At 40.1% G+C, this 16,800-nt stretch overlaps 1 protein-coding gene across 3 annotated transcripts in view; it reads left to right on the forward strand.

Annotated features, from left to right (window-relative positions):
* The window catches only part of LOC119906091 (thymocyte selection-associated high mobility group box protein TOX-like), a 79,975-nt gene that overhangs the window by 42,683 nt on the left and 20,492 nt on the right, over positions 1-16,800 (forward strand). For all 3 annotated transcript variants that reach the window (XM_038723607.1, XM_038723608.1, XM_038723609.1), the window contains 2 exons: positions 444-503; positions 12,704-12,961. In XM_038723607.1, the coding sequence (XP_038579535.1) occupies positions 444-503; positions 12,704-12,961 (318 nt within the window). The remainder of the gene's footprint in view (positions 1-443; positions 504-12,703; positions 12,962-16,800) is intronic.

Below are 16,800 nucleotides of genomic sequence, written 5' to 3' on the forward strand. Positions count from 1 at the left end.
TGTCAAACAGTGTTTTGGCACCTGCGGCAAGTGATCTTTCAATGCCTGATTAACTCTGTCCTGAAGACACAGCATGCTCTCACTTTGGGGCACGCACACACTCACACACACTGGAACCACAGACTCTAAGACATACTACTGTATGCACTCCCTGATACATTCACACTCTTCTCTCTCTCATACACACAGCAGAGCCCACAGGGAAAAGCCCATCTCTCATCACTGTGCTCATGTAGCCTAATTACCGGCCCGCTGACGAACAGTAATTACCCACGCTGCCATGCCACCACGAGGTTTAACCAAAGTGACAAAGTCATTAGTCTCACACTTCAGGCCACCCGTAAAGAGCTTTTCCTCTTCGCACCTCCTCCTCGGCCCCCAATTTTTCTTACACCTCCTCCTGCATACCATGTTTATTTTCTGCTTTCTGTTTCTGTCCACAGTTTGATGGTGACAACATGTACATGAATGACAATAACCAAGAGTTTCGGTCACCAAACCAGGTAAGAATGCCCACGTCTTTTCCAATGAACCCCACAGATTTGTCTAAACAAATATCTATCTAGTAGCTGTCATGTTGTTATCCTCAGTTTTGCAGATGTAAGCATTTAATAAGAAGACTTTATAGAATGATATGCTTTGGTAAATGTTTCTAAATATGAATTGTATATGTTTGCCAGTAAAAGGTGCTCTGAAGATGGGGTAAATGGAGGCAGTGCCACGTAAAACTGGACAATAGATAAATAAAAATCAAGTTACAGTGGTGTGGGGTCACCCTGTCATTATTCATACATTATTCCATCAATGCTAACATACCTAACTATCACAGTGAACGTGATAAGCGTTAAATCTACGAAGCATGTTAGCATTGTCATTGATGGCATGTTAGTGTGCTGACGTTAGCATTTAGTTAAAGCAGCCCTTTGCCTAAGTACAGCCTCACAGTGTGGCTGTTGACCCTTAGTTGTGATTTTAATGTATAGTATTGCTTTCATAAATCCACAGATTAAGTCAGTTTTTAAACTGTTGCTTTTATCTGCACAGTATCTAATACTGATTTCTCTGAAAATTTTTATAACAGCAATTGAAGATTTGCTGTATCTGATCAGCTGATTCAAATATAAAATCAGTGATCGGTATGGGTAGCCTTGAAACCTCAATCGGAGCATCATTCTTCAAAAGGCGTCCATGACTTCGACCCTCTCTTGCTAAGTGGGGGAAAAAAGAAACATTTAATTCCTCATAAGCTTTAACATGTGCCATTTAGTAGATGATTTTCTACAAAGCACATTCATGTAACATGTATAACATTGGAGCGATTAATCCATCAACCCAGGCAGTGTTAGTGCAATGTCAATCCACTGAGCTAGACAGGTCACTCACAGATAAACCAGCACTAACATTTGACCATTCCAGGCTCAGTGAAGTCCTAGTCCCAGTCTGGAGCGGCACAGTCCCAGTCTCACATGCGTTAGACAGGCACGGCACTGAGTGCTCCCAGCTGCTAGATGGGAACACATGGCTGGACATATGGCAGAATTTGAAGCTCCAGTATTTGTTGATCCAGCAGCGAGGCCTTCATGTTCTGACAAAACATGACGTGGTGGAGGCTCCTCGTCAATTAGCACCTCGCCAAATTCTGTTAGAGAGTCACAGGACAAGGCCAGGAGGGTGTAGACACCAGGGCAAACACACGCATGCCCCCTCACACACAAACTTGGAGATACTGTAATAGGAAGTGGCACATTCTCTGACACAAAGTTATTCATAAGTCACCGGCATATGTGCAAGTAGACGTCCTCAATTTCAGTTTGTTTCACTCACGTACTGTACTCAAACAAACGCACACACATATGTCCATACTTCTAAACTTATGAGGACCCACTTTGACATAATGCAAACACAAGCATCCCGAGTACCTAACCCCAATCATAAAGACATATTTCTTCCCTTAATTAGTTTTGGCTTTGAGATAGGTTCCTCTGAAACTTCCGCTACCGCTCCAGTACAATGGGGATGAATGAAATTTAATATGTGGTTCCCTAAGTGTTAACGTTTCGAATAACAATTTTCTGGTTACTCTGGATAAACTAGAAAACCTTGATTTAAACAGTTTTTACAGGAGCTTCTTTCCACCAAAGAGGTTGGTTCCTTTGAAATGAACCTAATTAGAACATTAACCCTAAACCAATGTCTTAAACCTCAAACAGCCCTTTGAAAAAGTAAAGACCAGACAAAATGTTCTCACTTTCCAAAAATGTGCTTACTCTCAGGGTGTAAAACCTTAAATTGGTTCTCGCAAAGATTGACAAACAAGAACATATGTATGTGCACATAAACACACACTCATATACACGTCATCCTATAGCCAGAAGGTTGTCTTTTTCCTTTGATGTTGATTGAGTGACTATAATGAGGGGTCAAGTGGGAGCTTTAGGAGCTTATTGTCTACTTATAGCACACATCACAGACTATGAGGTCCATCGTTGTTAGCCACATTTCCTGGTCTGCCCTAATTATGTCACATACATGGATGTGTGCTAATTGGGATAAATGTCCAGCTTTGTAGCTTCCCTGCTGCAGCGGTCATGTGTCAATCATCAACACCCAGTCCAGGTTTGCAGTGTTGTGTCAACAAATACCTTCTTAGTGGATAAGGCAATTTGGGCTTTTCAAAACATGTCAGTTGCAGTTGATGCTCTGTCAGTGCTGTCAAATAGAAGCTTACACACCCGTCCTCAGTAGCCCTCCCAACACAGAGTTCACTGTTTGACTGCAGTTTTAATTTGAAATTTGGAAGAGGCAGGATGTGCACCTTTGCTCTTAAGTTGAAGGATGCAAAGAGCACTTAGCACAAGTTTTAATGAAAAAATATTAATTGTACATTTTCCGTTCAGTTGTTTTACAGCTTGCCAAATAAAAACACATTTCCTTGTAATTTAGAATGTCCTCTGTTGTTGGTATCTTGACCAGAATGAATAATTTCTGTGGATTTGAACAATACTTGGTTACAGGCCATGCATTTGCAATGATTAAATATTATATTAATATATAAAATATCTTCAAAGCCACCATGTTGAGGGAATGTCTGCTCTTTCTTTGTGCGTCATACACAATTCGTCACTCTGACTGCTTGCTGTGCATGTGAGTCAATCATTTCTTAATTGATGCGTAATTGTATACATTAGTTGTGTAGTGCTTTGTCACATACAGCTTGCTTTTGAAATTAAATGAGACAAATTAGAGGTTCAAATATGGAATGATTTTCTGCATCAATTTGAAACAGTGATTACTGTCTAATGAATATGCTGAAGTCATGTATTTATTTAAATATATATGTATATAATATTTTTTAATGTGTTTCCCATTTTAAGATTTAAGCATTCCCCTGCCGTGTTTGTAAAAGAACAACATGCTAAAATGCAAGGCAGTAGCATTTCTACTATTTCTTTTCTGGTTTTGTGTGAACAGCACTGTAAGACTTTTATGCTTTGGTTCTGAGGAAAATGCTCAGCGATACAAAACCTTTACAATAGTCAAACATATTTTGAAAGCCCTTATGCCTTAATGCTTAAAGTTTTCACACTGTGTTGAGATGCCCACCTGAGCCTTTACATGATGTGTGCCTGTGAAAAAGGTGCATGTAGCCAGAACAGAGACTCCTTTGTTTGCATGTCTGGGGTCTTCCACAGCATACGCACTAAGGTAGCAGTTTGACACAGCCAGCAGATTGCATTACACATAACATCAGTGGGCTTTTAAAAAGAGAAAACCACTAATCAGAAACAGCTTTAAAGGGGCCGTTTACTGTATGCTTGGACACAATCTGTCCATTCAAACAAGATGTTTTCAAGGCTTTCAATACTGTATGGTTTCTGTACAAGCTATGCATACGAGCTGCACAAATGGAGCTCCCAGACGTTTTGATGATATTGATGTTTTCCATTTAGTTCATCTGTTGAGGTTTCAGCCTATATGCAAAAGTGTGGGCGTGTTTTTTGTTGATCACTGTTGTATATATCTGCCCACACACAAAGGGGATAGTTTGTTGAGTTAAAGATTATTAAACATCTCAATTATCTGGAATGACTGAGAATGTTCTTGGGAGGCATACAGAGTTTTGAATCACACAAATAGCGACTACTGCCTATTCCCTGGTTATAAAAACAACCAAGCCTATCAGAGCTTTCTATGTGTGATTAGGAATGGGGGCTTTTTGTGTTTGTGTAATTTGACTTACAGAAATAATAATAACATCTCTTAAATCAGCATTCATCTTGACATAAAAGTTCTCTAGCAACCATTACTGCAGCTTCTGTGTCAACTGAAAATTACGTAGACGGGAAGGACATATACGTCACTAACTACTGAGGACAAAATAAACGCCCCTCCCAAACAGAAAAGAGTTCACTTGAATATCATTTCAGACTAAATAATAAGGTGAAAATGGAAATTCAGTCTGATTATCAGGCTATCATGCACATGCATTCCAAATAATGCTGACAGTGGTGTATATTTTTACAGCACTTCAATAGCTGCATGAAAAAGATCACAGATAACCAAAATGGCTGCCTCAAACCACACCCACACAAAATCTAATTTTGGACAATTAGTGTTCTTCATTCAGATTCATTTCAGTCCTGATCTGTTTAGTTATTGTGCAGACTCGTACCTCCATATATATTTTTTGTGCTTTGGCTGGCTTCTCCTCACCCTATAATCAGTCTCTGCTTCATGTGGATACATGTCCATGTGTGTATATGTACATACGGTAGATTAGGTAAAATTAGAGACTAAAAAAAATAGCCAGTTAGGAGTGAATCTTGGAAGAGAAAACAAGCCAGTGGCAGGAAGAAGGAGAGCAATTTTGTGCATCTCTTCCTCTCTTGTGTTGTACTTGTTGCATTGTGTTCCTGTGCAGGAGAGGAAGCTCGGGGGCCCCTGGTCTTCGGAGAGGCAGCAAGTTTCAGCCTGTTTGTGCCTCTGTGTTTTCTTTTTCCAGGTGTCTTGCTGAGCTGCGTCTCTCTATCGATTTGGCCGGCTGCAAGAGAACAGTGGCTGATGGTCGAGATTAGAATAGAAACCTCACTTGTTGGATACAGGCTCTCTCTTTCTCGTCGTCTTTCTTTTTCTGTCTGTTTCAGTATGTTTATTTTTGTATATTTCCTAACTCTGACACTGTCGTTCTCTCTCTTTCTCCTTCCTTCTCCGGTTTTTCACCCATGTTCACCCACCCGATGATTGACTCTTGAAAATGTATGACTGCAGTGCAGACACATCCACTAAACTTCATACACACAACTCACCCTTCGCACTCTCAGTTCACTTCAGATCAGTTCATGTTGCCAAATTGTGTGCACATAAAGTAATGATACACAGATACTCAGCAAATTTAATAACCTAACAACTTGTAAGTTATAAAGTTTCCAGTAATGTTCATTTGTATTCTAGAAAAGCAGTTTCAAGTCTGATCCCTTAAATAGTACACAGTCTAATTATTGCAGCTTTTGATGTACTGCTAAAAACCACATTGACACCAGGATCAGTGCTGATCAATGAACCTAACATTTGTTTTTGAAGGAAGAGTATGGGACTTTCTTCGGATTATAATAAAGGAGTCTCTGTATCAGCAGTTTTTGCCCAGATACAATTTGAAGTATGCTAATAAGTTTTCCATACAGAAATAGTTTGAATACCACTCTACTGTCTGGATGGTATGAAGCTAAAGCCAGCAGCCAGGTAGTTTAGCTTAGCATAAAGACTGAAGAAGCGGTAATACTCTGAAATAAACGTTAAAAAACTACTCTAATACTACTCTAATTCTACTCTAATTAAACTTATTAAAACTGATTAAATGATAAAAGACCCATTCAACATGGGTAAATAAAGTGAGAAATACTTTAAGAATAGTTTGAGATTTGTGGAAAAACACCTATTAGCTTTCTTTTCAAGCGTTAAATGAGAAGGTTAATATCACTCTCATGTCTGTTCATTAAATATGAAGCTGAAGCTGGTTAGTTTAACTTAGCATACAGACTGGAAACAGGAAGAAACTGTGGTCTAGGTATTTAAAATCAGAAAAAGAAAGAAGGATAATTTTGTTACAAGCTGTTGACGTGACATTTCACCCCCCTCCCCCCAACCTCTCTCTCTTTCTCTTTGTCTCCCTCTCTCTCTGAGGCAGAGACACCTCAGTACACCCTGGCACTGCACACCCAATGTGGGCGATGCTGATGTGAAAAGGCACCGTTATTTAACAGTGACTCACAGTGCACCATTATACCCCCACCACCACAACTGCAAAACTCTCCTCCCTCTACACCCCCCACCCCCCTTATGTGTTTCTCTTTCTATCCTCTATCCTTGCATCCTTTCCCTGCAAGAAAAGTTAGGGGGACATTTGAGACAAAGGATGAAAAATTAAAATTGAGGGCCTGAAAACGCCAACACAAATCTCACTCCCTCTTTGAGGCCGTATGGAGCCGCTGGCAAGGTCACGAGAATGAAGTAGAGATACATATTGTACGGTGCGTATTTAAATTTCAAGAGAGCACGTAATTTTGGTAGCTTGAATTCAGGCTGAAAAAATGTTTTCAGCTATAAACCAGCACTGGGGCATCAATATCTGAAAACAATGCTGGAGGAACATCAGAGGAACATCAGCACAACATCCACGCCCATGCTAAGAGGGATTGTAAGTTACAGTTGTAACCAGGGATCGGTTGTTCTTTATGTAGGTCAGTCCATGTCAGCCAATAAGTCCAATTACCATCAGACTCTGAAATAGAACAAGCTATGACCCCTGCTCTGCCTTTATGGGGCTGGAATGGATGGAAATCCTTTGTCTGCCACTGAGTTTGGATTTTATAAAAATTAAATAAAAGATTTATTAAGAATATATAGATATTAGTGGGTCCAGAGTAAACACCAGGATGAAACAATATTAGAGTGAATTGTTCAAAGACTTGGATTCATGGTGATGTGAGAAGTCAACGTTACCCTTGTTCGAAGAACACGAACAGATTTATCTTTCCAGACGTCTGCTGATATCTGAGGCTTTAAAGAACATCAAAACGACCCACTGTCCCACTCTTTTTGCCGTCGTCCCTCGGTCCCTCCTCAAATACATAGCCCGCAGAAAAGCAGCATTCCTCCTCCCCCCAAAAACAGCAACTTATCAGCAGCAAGAGTGCACTCAATGATTCATACACTCTTTTAAGAGAACTTGAAACCTTGGCTCTATTTTGGTCCCGGCCTCTCTCTGTATATGCTGCAGAGGGATTTAGTGGGACTAAGTAGTTTGATATTTCTATTGGTTTTCTGTGTGTATTTTCACTCTCTCGTTCCCTCTTTCCCAGTGATCTTTCTCATCATATGGAGACCAAGGTCATGGCTGATTGAAATATAATAGAAGTGTAGACATCTGGCCTAATACTGTGGGAAGTTAAATCTATTTTAATGGCCCCTGCCGCAGTGGATTCTCTCTGATGCAGTCTTGCGCTTCACTGACAGTAAATCACAATGTTCTCTTATTACCCTGACTGGAATGAGGGCATAGAGAAAGAACAATGAGGGATCCACATCATTTGTTTTCACCCCTCCCTTGCTTTTTCCTCTCCTCTCCGCTCCTCCTCTCCTCCCCTCTCCACTCTGTTTGCGACTCATAAAGCAAGGGGCTTAAAGAGAGTGACATCATGAAAATAAAAATAAAGGGGATTATGGGCGAGCTATTGTGCCATATGTGATTACTGGGGCTTCCATGTTCCCTTGGGGGGGATGAGTGACTACGAGACAACATATTTTATTTATTTATATGATTCTCTCTAATGAATAAGAATGGGAAATGTGGATGAGACCACAGAATTGCCCCTCTTGTCAAAAAAAAATGCTGCCTTTGGTCCAAACATTAAAGAATTTTCTATTTCTCTCTGTTCCAGTAAAAAAAAAAGATCAGAGATATTTTTTCACCCTTCATCTTTGATCTATAACTGTGAGGGTTTTTTAAAAAATTGAACTGACATAAATGTGCGGCACATGGCACTTTTTCCACACCTTTTCAAAATACTTCTTTTGCGGCTGTGTTTTTAGAGTTCAGGTACAATTCAGCACAGGTCCACCCACATGTGCAATGAAGAGTCAGGTCCTTTTTACCCACCTAAATGAGATCCATTTTGATGTGACATTTGAGAGAATTACCAGTGCATGGGGGAGCACGGAAGAGGTTAGCTCACTCCTTTGCTATTGGCTGAAGTACACCACAGCCCACCTTTAGTGACGGACGGTATGAATGACCCTGAGCTACTATCGGTCATGGTGAACCCTCCCACCCCACCCCCTCCTTGCACACTTCACTTATCCCAGGTCTGTCTTGCTATCAGTCAGCCTGGTAGGTCTGCTATTCCATTCTCCTTCTATTGTACTACTTTGTCTGCTTCTCTTGATACATCACCCAATTGGAGTTCCTTGTCGTTTCAAAGCCAGGTCAGATAGCCTTTGTGGACCCCGCAGACCATCGACTGTAATGGTCACTTGTGCGGCACACCTCAGCAATGTTCAGCACCCGCTGATGATGATGAGTTTGATTTCTGCCCTTTCTGTGCTCTGCAAGGGTGATCTTTTAAGGTGAATTTTGAAATTCCCCATAAGATGTTTTAAAGATTTACTGTTGCCATCCGTCTATCTGGAATACTCGGAGTGGACGTGAAGACCTTTATGTATGCATGGCCAGCTGTTGTTTGTCGCCAAATTCATGCTGCTCTGTCATTTTTTTCACAAAGTAGCATATGGCTGGATGACTTTCTATAGGACACTGTATACTCATTCAAAGTTATGTGGTTCTATGACGCAAAAGAGTTTTTTCTTCTGATTAGTTCTTTTTAAAACATTATCAGAGTTTTCTATTACAGGAAACATTTTGAGTGTGTCAGTCACTGAAGCTGTAATAACAAAGTCCATCAAAGACAGACAGCTCTTGTCTTTTGGACAATTTGTCCCCGTCAGCCATGACAGGCTCTCTGGTGTACTGTGCAACATTTTCATTCTCCTCCCTTTGACGAACACATCATTGTTCCCAGATGAGCTGTCTTCTGCTAAACACCTCATAGGCCACGCGTGACTCCATCACCAAGCTAATGACTTCATCTTGTCTTCAAGGCCATTTGTGTCAGGAAAACTTTAGCTGAGCTGATTAATTTGTTTCCACTTAAGATAGCTTACTTACTTAAAATAATTGACATGGTGAAGCTATATTCGGTAACAGAGACTTTTCAACCTACAAGCTTTCATGTCAAGGTTAAATTTCAGTTCTTATTTACATTTGAATGGCCAACAATTCTATAATAATCTTTTGTTAATTTAACATGCTCTGAGGATGTAGGGTTTTCACGCAAGTGAGACGTCTAGATTTTGTGTACCTTATTTTCCTGAATAAAAACAAATTTCAATACAAAACTTTTACATACAGAATCAACGTTACTTTTTAAGTTTAAATGATGATACGATGTCTCCTGGAGTATAACACCAGGCTGAAAAGCAGAAAGAGTTTTACTGCCCTCTCTAGTTGAAACTTTAAATTCTGTTGCACCATAGGGGCTTGGGTGTGGTTAGGAGTGATTTCTCTTGCACCTGCAACCACGCCCAACAGTGATGTCAATATGTGCTACACAGCAAGGTGAGAAACTAAACCACATGGGGTCAGCAAGAGCACAAATGTCAGCTGCTGTTGTTATTTAAAGATTAATAAATATATTATTTCAATCAGCCAATTTCCAAAAAAAAAGTGAAACTATTTGAATCTGACCACACATTGGTGCCAACATGAAATACTTACAAGTTTTTGATAACTACAAAAATAGAGCAAACACAATGTGGTTAGTATTCATAAAGGACTGAGGTTCGGTACTGATCCCAGAAGTATTTAGCAGTTAGCATTAAAACCAGTTTTAATGTATGCTTTAAGTGATAGAATGCATGTTTTAGTGTAGAACATCAGAAGGCATAATAAAATCAACACTGTCCCCATTAGGATCATCATTTTTTTTCTTCAAAGAACCTGCTTTATGTATGATGAGTTATAATGCCTTGGAGCAACATATCTCTATAACTATGTTAAAACAAAATGGTGTTTTATGTTGAATGGCAACTGATGTACAAAAGATGCTTTGTGCTATTGTGAAAGAAAGAAAATAAGAGAAGAGTTGATATGTAGAACCTTCAAATGTCCAAAGTAATGTCCTCTTCTCCAGGAATATGACAGATTTGCTTAAATTTCACCTCTGGGGGGGAGTTGAAGGTTAGCAAGAGAAGGCTGAATCAACATTTGGCGTGTCTTTCTGACCCCTCTCTCTCTTATCCAGTCACGTCCTGAAAGACAGTATATTTATGAATTATTTATCTATGTTTGAAAATATTAAACTTGTGATGTCCTTGTCCCGTGTCTTATCTTCAAGGACATCATAAAAAGCTGTAAAGAAGAGAAAAAAAAATCCAAAGCGATGGAAGGAACGGTCGTAAAATAGCCTCTGACAGAGCATTTAAATCTTGGTACATATCTCAGTGTGTTCAATTACTCATCCCTGCCAAACAAACATCTCCTTCTCTTTCATTTCCTCTTTACAGTGATTAGAACAGCTGGTACAGTTGTAGTAGAGCTTCCTATCACAAGTTACAACCCGTTTTGGCTTGTGAGCCATTATAGCCAAGCAGTACCTACATACATATGTCTATGAGTAGCTTCTCAAATGTGAGAACATTGTGTCATTTTTTTGCTTGAAACAATAACTAAATTATCATGATTATTTCAGATCCATTTTCTGTCACTTGACTAGCTGGACAGTCTTCTAACCATTTCAGCTCAAATCTTGCGACCCACAGGTTAGGAAACACTGCAGTGAAAGGACAGTGCTATGGTATGGTCATTAAGGTTAGGGCTAGTCTGGTTTTTCCTCCATATTATCTGTAGACAGAACCCTTCACTTTGCAGTTACCCCATGGTCGGTCCATGAGAAATTTAATGTTTGAATACTCAGATGCCATACTTTTTGTAGCCAGGAATAGATGCACAAACCAGTGAGAATTGTTAAATTTTTTTATTGAACTAAACCTAGTGCCTATGCTTGTTAACAATAAGAACAAATGACAACAATGATAAATGTTAGACACCAAAGAAAGAGACATTTGCAAACCCTTTATCGTGGGAAAGGGAATTGTCAGTGATAATATTTCTGAGCAAGCACCAAACGAGGACAGTGAGTGTTATGGGAAGAGAAAATAGCACATCACCCCCTGATAGTAAACATACTCTCTTTTATTATTATTATTATTATTATTTTCTCCCTAATGACAGCGCACATTACAAGACTTTTATCCTATCTTCAAGCACCCGTTCTGCTTGTGGGGACATTGTAGTTGTTCCTCAACATTTCTTGCCATTTGTTTGCTAAAAGTATTTGTTTTCAAGATGAATTGCTGCACTGGCAGGCGAGATGACAGCCTACACGAAGATGATATTGAATTGATTTCTGAAATGTTGCAGAACGGGCTAGTTGATGTGTACCACGAGACATGAATAATAAAAATTCTATTAAAAAGCTCTTGAATGGCTGACACTGGAATATTATTTGTGATGATTAATTTTCTTCAGTCATTATAAAGGGGAGTTGGCATCAGATTGCCTCTGACAAAATTGCTTTTCATTCCCCGGTGAATACCCTCAGTATGCTTTTTGAGAGCACAAAACCATATTTCTCAGTGTAATATTATGTCAAGATAGGCCCTGGAAAAGACAACCACCAGCTCTGCTCATGTATCACCTTATTAGTGCCATAAAATCTGTGCTGTTTTACCTGGTTGGGGTCATTTGAACATACTGGATACATTTCATAATAAAGAATGTGCGGTTTGGTTAGTCCAATTTTACTATTTCAAAAAAATTATACGATTGGCATTATAATTGAGAGATTATTAAATAGTTACTAAGTGAGTGTCAATGGTGTTTTTCCACATAATGAATTTGATTAACTGTATTTTAAAGGCGTGCAGGCTGACAGTTTGTTGCTTCAAAGCTGTCAAGATTTCTGAAGCAAATTACTCTGTACAGCAGCTGTTGTTGTCTAGCCTAACTCTAATTAATTTGCTGTGTACGTTTGTGTTGAATTAATTCTCAACACTTTTGTAAGCGCAACAATTTGCATTTCTAATTATTTTTATTTTCAGCAAAACAGCCCGAATTGACTGCTGCAGTTCTGTGGCAACAAAAATCAACAGGTGCTTTATAAAAGCCAATTAAGAAGCTTTTTAATTACTACTGGAACATCCTTTGTTAGCTGTTTTTCTCCTAGTTTGTTACTGAACTTCAGTTTCTTCATTAAAATGTTGTAAAGCAGTATGATTGTCTGATGGACACGTTTTTCTTAGAGATTCAAGAGTTGAAACCACCCCCCTATTTTATTCATGTTGTAACTACATGTAGCACTCTTTTAAGGCCCAGGAACAAAGTTTTTAATGTTGTTTTTATGATGCTGTGTTAACGTGGCTTTCCCCTGCGTGTTTCCTCCCACATTCCAAAGATATGCAAATGACAAATGTCTATCTGTGACCTGTCCTGCGACCTTTACTCAAAAGTAGTGACGGTCGCTGTGATTGCAGTGTTCCTGATTCATCGTCTTCTAAAAAATGTATTCCTTTCTTTTCTCTGCCTTTTCAGAGCTACTCCAGTCAGGGTAGAGGCAGCAGTGGTGGTGGAGGAGCAGGGGATGAAGACTACGAAATCCCCCCCATCACACCCCCGAACCATGCCGACCCTTCTCTGCTGCACCTCATGGAGCACGAGTCAGGTTACCCCTTTCACTCCCTGCCTCACAACGGCCTGCTCAACACCTACTCCTATCCCGAGCTGCCCGCCCTCATGATGTCCAACATGCTGGGTCAGGACACCCACCTGCTCTCGGGGCCTATGCACTCAGTGAGTACACCTTTTTTTGTCTGTCCCTTTTTAGCTGCGGCCCTTCATGATCGTGCAGGTCAAGCGCTGAGGTAGGCTATTAGTCTTCATGGCCAGAGAGCTGCAAGTCAGCGCAGAGAACATTTTCTCTGAAGGTTTCACAAGGTTCGTGAAAGTTCAGTCTCAGTTTCAAAATGTTTCCAGATACTGTTGATCCTATGATACTCCTTTGAAGCTAAAAACACGTAGCAGCAGTGAACAGCAGGGAAACAGCAAAATGGCTAAATCTTCTGTGTGCAGCTCTCAGTAGTCTCAAATTATTTTTCGTTACAGCAAAGTGTTCTTCTATTAGAGGGACAATTAGCAAGGTTAGAGGCCAAGGAAGCTGAGAAAGTGAAATCTGAGCAAGGCCAAAGTCTATACATGCAACATTTGTAAATACAGAGAGCTGCTGCCTCCTTAACACCCAGACCTTTGCTGTAGAGCTTCTTTAATAACTATTCAGCTGCACAACTCAAGGATTTCATTGCCTCAAAGTGAGCTAAGAAAAGGAACGTGAAAATCGGCACTGCACATTTTCATTTGTTATGATCGGCAAAGCAAAAAAGGAACAGGGAGAGATTTGGGGGGGGGGGGGGGGTCCCTTGTCAGCTACTTTTTCTTCTCAAAAGGATGCTAAGGACCACGACTCCCCCCTTCCAGTAAAGGGACTTTTCTTTTTCCTGTGTTAAACATGCTTCAGACTGAACATGTAAACACCCCTGGCGAGCACATTCAGATGCTTTAATCATAGGATCGAACCAGATGAATTATAGATGGCCTGAATTATTCAACGTTATATACTTTCATCTGACATAAATATTACTTTTTTCTCGCTGCCCTCCATCATGAATATTTATGCTTTAATGTGAGCATCCGTGGCATTTATCCTCCGTTAATCAGGTCTTATGTGATTTTCAGAATCAAACAGCATAAGTTGCAGGCTCCATTTTTTTTTTTTCCGTGGGTGGTAGCTAAGGCCTCCATTAAAGCCAGCCTTCGGATTAGGTCACAATCCATTGGCTGCTGTGCTGAATAGACTCGGTGCAGGAGAAAGATGCTGTTGACTGGAACATTTACAGTCAATCTGCTTTTTAGTGTGGATGGCTGGTTTGATGAAACCTATTCAATAATGTGGATGGGTTGATTTCAGTAGATGACAACATATAAACTGTAACTCCATGTGCCTGTATGCAGTATTTATGTATAAAGTAGTTTATACTTTGTGATGTGCATACATGAGTATCTGCAGCAAAGCAACCCTTTTTGGCCAATAGTATTTTAGAAGGAAACAGAGAGGGAGTTGCTTGTTTCTTAAACAGCTTTTGTTTCACCTTTGCAATTATTTATTTTCAAATAGCCCTTCGGGGTAATGTTCCATTTTCTTATTTCACACCCCCTTTTCTCATAAATGAACCGTCATTGCAATAAATCATTGCACAAACAGAGACTTGCACACACTGTGAAAGGTCCAGAGATTTATGTAACACATTCATGTTTCCCACTTCCACATTTTAGTACTACTCTAGCAGAGGCTGGCTAATAATAGCTGCTATTAATATTTCTTGTTGCCTAGCAACCCCAGCAAGTAATAGCTTACTCTGAAAAAATAGATGACCGATAAGGAAGAAGTGGGGGTTTGGGGGGGTGGGGGGGGGTGGGGGGGATTCAATTCATTTATTATCTCCTGGGACAAGAGGAGCTTATTTCTCAGGCTGTGGAATAGGAAAGTAGGCTGTATATTGAGAAATATTTTAAAGCAATTGAAAATGACGTTATTTTCATTTTGTTCCATTAGGGATGTTTCATTTGATGTTTCCTCAACAAAGTCAATTAACCTTAATTTCATACTGATAAAGGTATAATAAGGTAGATTGAATTTATGTCTGCTGAATGCTTAAAAAATAATAAGGCTGGATGGAAATATGCTCTTAGTATAACCAGTGTCAGAAATAGAGAGACAAGCCTTTGACTTTGTTGTATTGTATTAACAAAAGCCTTGTGGTAAACCCACAAAATTGGAGGAGATAGCTGGAAAACCAAAACGCTAATCATTCAGCAGTCTTCTTTAACCATCGCTGAAGAAGCAAATAAAAAGTCAACAGTGTTACCTTAAGGATACTCTTCTCTTCAATAAAAGCTATCCTTCAGTGTACATATAAACCTCCTACAAGTACAAGCTCAGCTGGAGCAACAGATATGCTTCATCTCAAGGGATGTTGTTGCTGGTTTTTGTACAACATTTAGCCTAAGGCTAAAGCTCTGTAAACTTCTCCCTGCTTTGGGATTCTCTTTTTCAGCGCACATCGATCCTACAGCAAACAGAGTTAAATCATTACAGGATTGAGAGCAGTGGATTGGCCATCATCATCATGCTGCATAGGCACACAATTTTGCATCAGTTCGTCCTGGTAGCTTTAAAGTCTGTAATTTCTGCTCATTTAGAGTCGACTGTATAATAATCTTATGATTTCTGGCCCATAGAACAGTATATGTCTCTGCAAGAGCCCTGTTTTTTCTGCTAAACTTATTCTGTCTGGCAACTTGCTCTTTTCCATCTAATAATGACTCCACAGGCTGTAGAAATGTTAGCTGGTAAATGAAAGAGATGCGTAGATGATGGGAAAAAACAGGTGTCAGTGTGCATGCATTGTAAGAGTATAAGGCACGTTTCAGAGCGTGGACATTTGATGTACATTGAGGTTTGGTTTTGTACTTTTATTTTCAACTGGCAGATCCAGCACTTTGTTCAGGTGTGGGGTTCGGCCCTTTCTGCTGCAGTCCTATGTTGCTCATAATAGGCTTTACTGACAGTTTTGAACCATTTCTCCGACTTGAAATTGCACCATTTACAGGGACACCAACAAGCAGACGGATCAACATTGGCGTTAGAAAAGACAGAGCTGTCAATCAGAAAATGCTCTTACATTCTCTCAACTCCTCCCAACAACGCTGACCTACTCTGTCAGCTCTTTTGAATTGAGGCAGAACGGGGCCTTGTCTTGGATGGCTGGATACTGTGAAATGTAACATGCCTTCGTGTGAATACTCGTTGCTGAGGGAGAATCCCTGTCTCACCCTTAGCTGTCAGCGTTTCTGCCACCCCGGCGCTCTGGGAAGAAGTGGCACCCAGGAGTCTCATGTTCAACAAGCCCCCTGATCGTTCAGGTCCGACTGAGGCTACAGCACGGGGAGATGCAAACAAGATCTAGGTCTTTGAAAAAAATGAAGCAGGAGGGACACTCTGCAGCACACGGTAAAGAGGGGTCACGGAGGAGTTTGCAGAATGGCCCCAACACGGAGCCTTGAGGGGTGCCAGCACGTTTAAATATTGAAACAGCGCACCTGTCTCATTATCGGTGTAATGAGGCTGATTAGGGAGGAAGAAAGCCTCTGCTGCCAAAGATGCAGCCACCAGTTTTACAAGTTTATTTCACACATTCAGTCAGATTACTCCTGATCTGAACTTTGTTCAGTTTTGTGAAACATGTGGTGCTAGATTAATGTTTTTGGCAGGATGTGTGATATGTGACAAGTCTTTTTTGAGCATTCTGCAGCGTTGAGTCGATGACAAGTTATTGTTGATATAATTTGTCACTTAAAGATATTGCTTTGGTTATTTTTTATCCGATTTTTGATTAATTGATTGTTGTTGGGGTTTTTTGTTGAGAGCAGAAGAACTCCACTGTAAGTTAGAAAACACACTGCCCAGCTAAATTATCACTAATTGTTATTGCTGACTTGTTAGCAAACAGTTGCCCACCAACACATCCATCAAACTAAAAGCAACTTGGACAATCTTGTTGGTGGGTACCTGAAAT

Source organism: Micropterus salmoides, unplaced genomic scaffold (assembly GCF_014851395.1).
Source record: "Micropterus salmoides isolate LMB-PRFRI ecotype aquatic unplaced genomic scaffold, ASM1485139v1 Ms_hic_scaffold_16, whole genome shotgun sequence".
Lineage (NCBI taxonomy): Eukaryota > Metazoa > Chordata > Actinopteri > Centrarchiformes > Centrarchidae > Micropterus > Micropterus salmoides.